This window comes from Ruditapes philippinarum, unplaced genomic scaffold, assembly GCF_026571515.1.
Source record: "Ruditapes philippinarum isolate M1 unplaced genomic scaffold, ASM2657151v2 ctg1236_1_1_1_1, whole genome shotgun sequence".
NCBI lineage: Eukaryota > Metazoa > Mollusca > Bivalvia > Venerida > Veneridae > Ruditapes > Ruditapes philippinarum.
Genome location: NW_026862350.1, coordinates 214,276 through 223,018, shown reverse-complemented (window position 1 = coordinate 223,018; position 8,743 = coordinate 214,276). Strand labels below are relative to the sequence as shown.

The 8,743-nt window shown below is 32.0% G+C and overlaps 1 protein-coding gene across 1 annotated transcript; it reads right to left on the bottom strand.

Annotated features, from left to right (window-relative positions):
- Positions 1-5,101: 5,101 nt before the first annotated feature.
- On the bottom strand, positions 5,102-6,891 carry LOC132718781 (G-protein coupled receptor daf-37-like). The gene has a single exon (XM_060702510.1). It carries the CDS (start codon positions 6,848-6,850, stop codon positions 5,849-5,851), a length of 1,002 nt encoding a protein of 333 aa, XP_060558493.1. The 5' UTR covers positions 6,851-6,891; the 3' UTR covers positions 5,102-5,848.
- Between the last annotated feature and the right edge of the window lie 1,852 nt (positions 6,892-8,743).

Below are 8,743 nucleotides of genomic sequence, written 5' to 3'. Positions count from 1 at the left end.
TTGTTTGAAAAAAAAAACAGCTACAAGGGCAATATAAAAGACACTATAAAAGTATGTTTTGATATCTGATGAGAGGAAAACATATAATGATATTTCTGAAAAAAAATTTACTTAAAATTCTCTTTGGGCAGATTTCAATATCAATTATTATATGATGTACATAAATCACCTATCAAATAAAAATTAATTTTTCATAAAAATAAATTTGCTAGAAGCAACATTAAACCACTCTAAAATTTACCTTTTCACATTATTTCATACAATAACCGAATAATAACAGTTTTTCACACCTTCTGAAATTAGGTGTCATGCAAAACATTCAAGCAGATCATAACAACAAATTTAAGATCTAGATAGGTGTTGATTTTAATATCAGTGGTCTCAATAGTTGAGTGAAATTGAGAATAAAGCAAAGAATTTGGACTGAATTAGGTAGTCTTAAAAGTGGATAAGCGGTTGTTCTTAATTCTGGATCATGTAACAATTGACACAAAGAATCTTGTAAAAATAGTCTTATTAAGGGGATGGTCTTAGTTCAGGTATGGTCATCAGTAGGGATTCTATTTTACATTGAATGTAATCAATTATCAATCAATTACTCTCTTAGAGTAATTGTAATTCAATTGATTACAGAGGTAAGTCTGAGTAATCAATAGAAATCAATTACAATAAAATCAGAAAGTAATTGTAATTAAATCAATTACTGATCAATGTAATCATCCCCAGGTCTGGTGGTACCTCAATTTTATTTTTGCTGACAATTCTGACAATGTCAGGCAGTTTAAAGAAAAAGCAAAGCTGAAATTGATAAAAAACTTAAATGTCAAAAGTAATAAAAAGAAGAAAACTTACTTCTATTCATTCAAATTCCAATCACCAAATTTCGTCACTAATTTTCTTTATTTCATTTTTACAGTCTGAAAAATACATTCCTTCCACATGCAAAACTACTCTTGATGACATTTGGGCATATTAACGTATCCTATGTGCAATAACTGCCGTATGCTTTATGAAAAAATGAAAAGCTATGACAGCTATCAGCTCGCAGAATAAGTAAACAACCCAGCGTTCCTGAGCCAGCTTCCAAGTTTTCCATTTTCCTAGCTGCTCACATCTGTCAACACTTATTATTTGTCTGTTACAATACGTTTGTTTTTTTTCTTTAAAAGGTGTATGACTAACAAATCCAAATGATATCCCTCTGAATCAAACACAATTATTTTCCTCCCGTGAATTACACAACTTGAAAAATGGCTGCCGCTTACATTTAACAAAGCCAGGTCTATTATAAATTCACAGTAAGTAACAGAAATATGGATGGATGGTTGGACTTTTTCTCCTACAAGAATTGTTTGTTTTATTATTAAAATAAGCGATCATTCATATTTTTAAATAAAATGAATAATATCACCGTCATTTAACGTTGATTGTCGAACTTATTTTTAAGCTTAAGACTTCTTGTATTTGATGAGAAATTCCGACTAAATGGGGCTCTCAACGGGGACAACAAAATTTTAATATTAACGTTAATATTATGGAAATTTCGTTTTAACTTGTTTTTAAGCATAAAATAAAAAGAAAATTTGTTTGTTTGTTTTGTAAGATGTAATTTTAGTTCACCTCGTGAACGTTAAAAACTTCTGAATACTGTTTTTAAAGCCCACTCGGTGAAATAAAATTTCATCTTACACACAAACAAACAAAAAACCTCTATATCAATTAGTGAACAATTAAAGACCGCAAATAGTTTTCAGTAATCTCAAAAATTCAAAAATATGATGACTTTGCTCAATGAAATGTAATATACACATACTGACATCTTAAAAAGCAATATTACATTTATTTTCATAAAATGAATAAATAATGTATCCCTAAGGATCAGTCATTGAATTTAGGGATACTTGTACCTTTTTCTTTGTGTCAAGCGTTTCTATTTTATGATAAATAAATCATGAATGATATTTGAAATGACACTTTTAAATTATTTGGTTGTTTATATTTTATGAGACCTATTATATTTCATTATTCTATCTAATTATATAGAGGATATTTGTTTGTTTGTGTGTAAGATGAAATTTTATTTCATCGAGTGGGCTTTAAAAACAGTATTCTCACGAGTGGCGTAGCCACGAGTGAGAATACTGTTTTTAAAGTTCACGAGAATTTATATTAGACCTGGCTTTGTTAAATGTAAGCGGCAGCCATTTTTTAAAGTTGTGTATTTCACGGGAGGAAAATAATTTGTGTTTGATTCAGAGGGATATCATTTGGAATTGTTAGTCATACACCCTTTTAAAAGAAAGAAAACATATTTGAGGATTGAAACAGACAAAAATTAAGTGTTGACAGATGTGAAAACATGAAAAAAGCAGCTATGAAAATGGAAGACTTGGAACTTGCTTGGAACGCTGGGTTGGTTTACTTGTTCTACGAGCTGTAGCTGTCATAGCTTTTCAATTTTTCATAAAGCATACGGCAGTTATTACTCGTAGGATACTTTAATATGCCCAAATGTCATCAAGAGCAGTTTGCATGTGGAAGGAATGTATTTTTCAGACTGTAAAAATGAAACAAAAAAATTTAGAGACGAAATTTGGTGATTGGAATTTGAATGAATAGAAGTAAGTTTTCTTCTTTTTATTACTTTTTACGTTTAAGGTATTTATCAATTTCAGCATTCCTTTTTCTTTAAATAGCCTGACATTGTCTGAATTGTCAGCAAAAATAAAATTGAGGTACAACATGGGGAAAATATTAAAAAAGTAGTTTCGTCATTGAAAAAAGTGAAATTATATTTTGATAATTTTCACTGAGAAATTACCAAATATAATTTTCACGGATAAATCAGTAATCCACTGAAAAGCATAAAATAAAAACAAATTCTCCCTGTTCTTCTACAAGTTGTATGTTATCATTGTAAAATCTATTTATAGAAACAGATTGCTGATAAGACATACAGGTAATTTGTTAATGGCTGGCAAAAGGTATGGCAGCTGATAACATGCAAATCATTGTAATTTTGTATAAATAGTTACAAAGTTATTTTTCATTAATCAGTTTCATATTTCATATCATTAGAAAACCCTGTATACTCATATTTTACACATTGGAAATAGATTTTCAAAACGTTTTCTTTTTTTCTTGGTAAAGGGTTAAACTTGGCCCTTTCTGGCAATTTTGACAAGAACGTTCAAAAGTTTTGTTAAGGTTGAACATCACAAAATAATTTTATGCTAAAGAGGCACACTATTGAAATATATAATGGTAATCGTTGATTTCGTTATATTCCGTTCGGTGTCCGTCGCGCAGGTTTCCAAAACGATATGACGGTAGGGGTCCGAAATTGTATAAGATACATAGAAAAAACTATCATTATGTTGATAGTGTATCACACTGAAAGGCAATAAAACGTTAATTATATCGTATGTAACGATGGGAATACATGTATTGATTTCAACTAAATTATATATTTTTTCAAAAGCGCAAAATAATGATGGACAACACTTTTACAGTAGAACTGCATTGTTTCATGGAATAATTAAACATATATATTTTCAAAGTCACTTTGCAAATATTCGATGATCGGTAATTATTTGTAATTATCTGATTCTGAACTAGTAACCCATACGGATTTCAATGTATGGTAAAACAGAATACATGTATGTATAAAGTAGCATTACAAGTAGAATTACCAGCATATCACTAGCCTTACTAGTCTCAATATTTCGACTGCAAGACAGACTGATTTTATAACCTGATATTTTATAGATGTCTGTCTTTAGGGCGACCATCGTCTATATAATAAAAAGCTCTAAAGCGAACAGTTTGTTGGGCTTTTGCTGGACAAATGGAAATCCACCAAGTAGAAAAATGCGCCGTACGTTATCATTGAAATTTTGTGCGCCATACGTTATCATTTCCGCTAAATGCCCCGATATTAATATTTACAGCAGAATGAGCATGAATGCTTAGATGATGACATATTACAACTTTTTAAAGTAATACGCATATATAAGTAAAGGAAATAGTGAATTTGAGAGAAGAAGCCGTTCGTTATCACGATTAAACCGGCGGAAAATTCTCTCGCGTCGATTCTGGTGACGCGTATTCAGATCGAAACATCATGAAATGCCCGAAAGGGGAGAATCACGCCGTTCGTTCAAACAAGATGGCGGATGCAGTCGAAAGTAAGTTTTTCCTTTGCTTCTCTGAAATTCGTGATGTCATTTTGTGAATGTTTATATAATAACCTTCTCCACATTTTTTCGGGCACACTGGATTTTATTTCATGTTTTTTATATCTGAAAACAATGTTTGTCAGTTCAGAAATAAATAATTGAACAATGCTGTCCCATCGGGTATAAATATCTTTCTAGCTCGTGACATATACATGTATAGATCTTCCTTATTAAAATACTATCAATTAAAACACACATGATTGTATAGTTTTAGAATATGTGTGTAGCCCGTTTGAAACCTTTAATGCCAGACAGCTCATAATTATCCTTATGAAAGAACGGTTGTAAATTTACTACGCTAATATGAAAATAGTATTTACTAAGTATATATTTTTGTGTACTGTTCTACAGAAATTAGAAACTTCGACGGGTGCGGCGATAGCAACAAATTAAATAAGACATTTTCCTACATTCATAATAAAGATACTAAGAGGATATTTTTTTGTTTGAGTGAAATATGTAATATATTTTCACGAAACATAATAAAATGCTACCTATTTTAACGAGCCGGAACGGCGAGTGAAAATATGTGGCATTTTATCATGTTGAGTGAAAATATATACCATATTTCACGAAAAACGAAAAAATAACCTTTTTATTTAATTTCATTATCAAAGAAAAATGTTTACGAGCCCCCTTGCTTGCTGCAATTGTACCAATCTCCACACAGTGATCTCCCCTTAATTAAGTAATTAGTGTACTTATAAAGGGAAGTAACCGCTGCGAGGAGTTTGCAATTGTACAAACTCCGGGCACCGGTTACGCTACGGCCAGTAACCACTGCCTTTCACACAAATCACGTGAGGATGGTCTTATCAAATGATTGTGTAAAATGACTGAATAAAATAATTTATTATATTGATGGTCGGATTTATTTTCTTAGTTAGACCTTTTTCTATCATTCTAGACAGTTTTCAAAACAAATTCAACAAAAAGTTGTTTTGCATTTATCAAATTTTGCAAACAAAATGGCGAAAGAAGTCCCTTAAAAAATATGAGATTTGACTCCGCCCACTTTCATATTTATATTTCATATTTATTTAAAAAATATGAAATATATTTAACTGATATAGATCTAGCACCATATTTCATGGGTAAAATTAAATAAATGTGTTAATTATGAGTTTTTACGTTTACACGTGCAACATTTTTTTTCTCCAAGACGCGGATTAAATCTGAACTGCATGTATATCCTTTATCCATAAATACAAAATTGATGTATGTTGGCCTTTTGACGTCATTTTTAAGTAAATTAATATTCATAAACGGCACACGAAAGCGCATGTGCAAATTTATGAAAATGACTACTTTTACAAATGCTATGACTATGAATGGATTTGATATAGTATCGACTTTAGTTCTTCTATGAAAATTAACACATAATTTTGAATCATTGTTGACAAATAAAGCTGGGCACTAAACAAAAACTATATAAACGATGTAAAAAATACAATTGATAAAGATCACTTCTTTATATACAAAATTAACATATGACCGTCAGTTAGACTAAGTTCAATCTTTAAGGACCCGAATTTGCACTCTCAGGAATTAATACACATACACGCGTTTGTTTATATTTACATACATGTACATGTAGATCTAAATTAAATTCATGTTATAACATTTATTTCTTGTTTTGGCTTGCAATTTCCTAGAGATGTAAAGAGAAAATCCTTTGTTTGACGTCTAAATCTTGAACCGCTAAGAAAATATAACACAAAATTTAGAACATTGTTCATATAACTGAGAATGTTGACCAAGACCCACTTTAATGAAAATAGTGCAAATGCTCGAGTATTGGATTCATAATCATGATGCCCGTGCGCATATTCAATAAGTATTACCGATATTGGCGTTGTGCATAAAACAAACACCAAGCTGGTCGTGATAAGTGTTGCTGTGATTTGGGGCAGTTTCTCTTTAGTTGATGACGCCAGTACAACGTGTGTTCTTCTTTCTAATCGCCTCCATACTAGACGTAAAATAATTGATAAGTTAACAATTAGGAGTAACAAGGATGGAATCAACGAATATATACAATTGTCAATCCATACCCATGTCTTGTGAAATTTCTGGTAAACGTCATCATTCACGACGTCGCAAATCCAACGTGTTGTAGAATTTCTGGAAACATACTGTATTAAGGTTACTCCATAAAACAAGTGGCTATTTAAAAGGACAAGCCCTACAGTCAGTAATGCAATTAAACAAATACCGTTTTTATAGGTACAGAATCCATTCACACAAAGTGGAAACAACACGGCTAAAAATCGTTCACATGTGAATGCAACTAGAAACCATGATGAACAATGAAACGCTGTATACACGAGAAAAACGTGCATCTTGCAGCCTGTTACAGATACGTCCCTTATATCGAAACCAAACGTATACTTTATCCACTGTCTTAGAAGACCCAACCAAAGAACCAAAATGTCTGCACTTGCCAGCGCTATCAGGAATAACGCCGAGGTTGAACGGCGATTCTTACGCTGCATCAGTACTAGAATTGCTAACGTGTTACCAAACGTGCCAAGCACTAATAAAATTGGAGGGAAACTTTTCCATAAATACTTACTTAATCTGTATTCCAAAAATTCATTTAGATCCTGCATGTTGTTTTCTTCCCGGCCCTTGTTTCGAATATTTAATCAAGTAAACACATAGGACTTACGGGTGAGATTTAAGTGTAAGTTACCTTCCAAAAGCATTATTCGAATATAGTCTGTATTTTTTCATATGAGTTAATCCACCAATGGTCAAAATAAAAATAAAAATGATCGACATTTCGTTTTCGGTACAGTTTTAGTCCGCTAAGAGTCCCAAACGTTACGTTTTAAATATGACAATCAACTTTTTAAAGTCCTTTTTTCACTGTTATTGCCACTGTTGTTGTCGTCGTTGTTGTTGTCGTTGTAATTATTAGAAAATTTTATTTGGATAAATTTCACTGTTGCTTTTGGTGTTATTCAAAATAGATGAAACCCCTAAAATCTGGAAATTGCTATTGTCATGAACATTAAATTCCAAAATTAGTTTTTACAGTAATTATTGTGTAAGAAGCTTAAAGCTTAAAGGCACAGTCTAGAATCCGTTCATGGAACAACACAGTACTAAGCAATGAGTGTAAAGTGTCTTGCTCAAAGTCAAAACGGCTCGCTCCTGACAGGATTTGAACCAACACGGAAAGCTATCCATAAGCCATGCCGTCGTACTTTAAATCGTAAATTCCACAACTGTTGTTGCAAATGTTGTGGTTGTTGCTGCTAATATTGTCTAAAATAATTTATCGTCGTAACAGCTTGACTTGCTTTTGAACAGTTTTAAATCCTTCAACCTTAACAGCTACCGAACTGCTGATGGCCATTACTTTCTATGATTGACATTGTTGTTGTTTTTTTCTTCTTCTTTTTTTTCAAAATAGCGGACTTCGTTAAAGTCCTTTAATTCTTCATTTACTTAACACCTGCTGGTAAGCTTTATTTTGGAACAAGCAGCTATTTATTTATTATTCCACTGGTTAATTGTTGAAGGAAACATCTTCTAGACATCTGTACAAGGAGCATCTTTGCATTTATTACAATTTTAGATTGATAAAATTAATAATTAGTATAAATTGAATATCCCACATAACACGTAAATGCTAAAATTCTATCGTTTGTGACGAGATTGTAAAATCATGAACTGTCATTACCTGAATATCAATATCAGTAATGGTGATTGATCATTTTTGTGTCCTAACTGTAAACCGACTGCAATCAGAGTACCGAACAAGCAAAGCTGCGAGTCATTGTCGGTTCATGTATTTCATTATATTGATTGATCACAAAGTCAAAACTTAATTTATTAAAAAGCATTTTAAAGGCTCAAAAAGTTTCTTAATTTTTCTTATAAGATTAAACTTGAAATAACTTGAAACTTGTAACTTGAATTCTGTGGTACCTGATGAATAACCCCATGCTAATTAACACTCTAAATAGCTTGCTGACATTTCGTGGTTCCTTATAGATTTCCTTCCTGTGTCCGTTAAGGGAAAGATCTAGATGATTTTTATGAGGTCCTTATTCGCCCAAAGGAAAGAAGCCAAGAAGCGGCCGCCATCCACTGTTAAAAGCTTGAAAGTTGCTGCATGACTCCAACTATGCCAAATTGACATTAAAAGTACTTTGTATATCATATAATGAAATTCAAAAATACCTCATTTTCACCATAATTTTCAACTCAGACGAGAAGTTAAAAATAAATCTGATAAAAAAGGTGGTGGTGGTAGTTTTCACTTCGGATCACGGCTGTAAGCGACATTGAATTTACTAGAGCACAGTTCAGCCACAAAAAAAACTGTTTAAAGTTAAAAAGAATCATCTTTTCATCGACGCGCCTATACATTTAGCGTAACACTTACATTAAGCGCGTCTATACAGTCACATATGTTTGTACAACGCAAATGACCTCACGTCAAAATATATGCACGTGCAATAAGATTTATACGGAGTCGCAAAAGCGGCCTG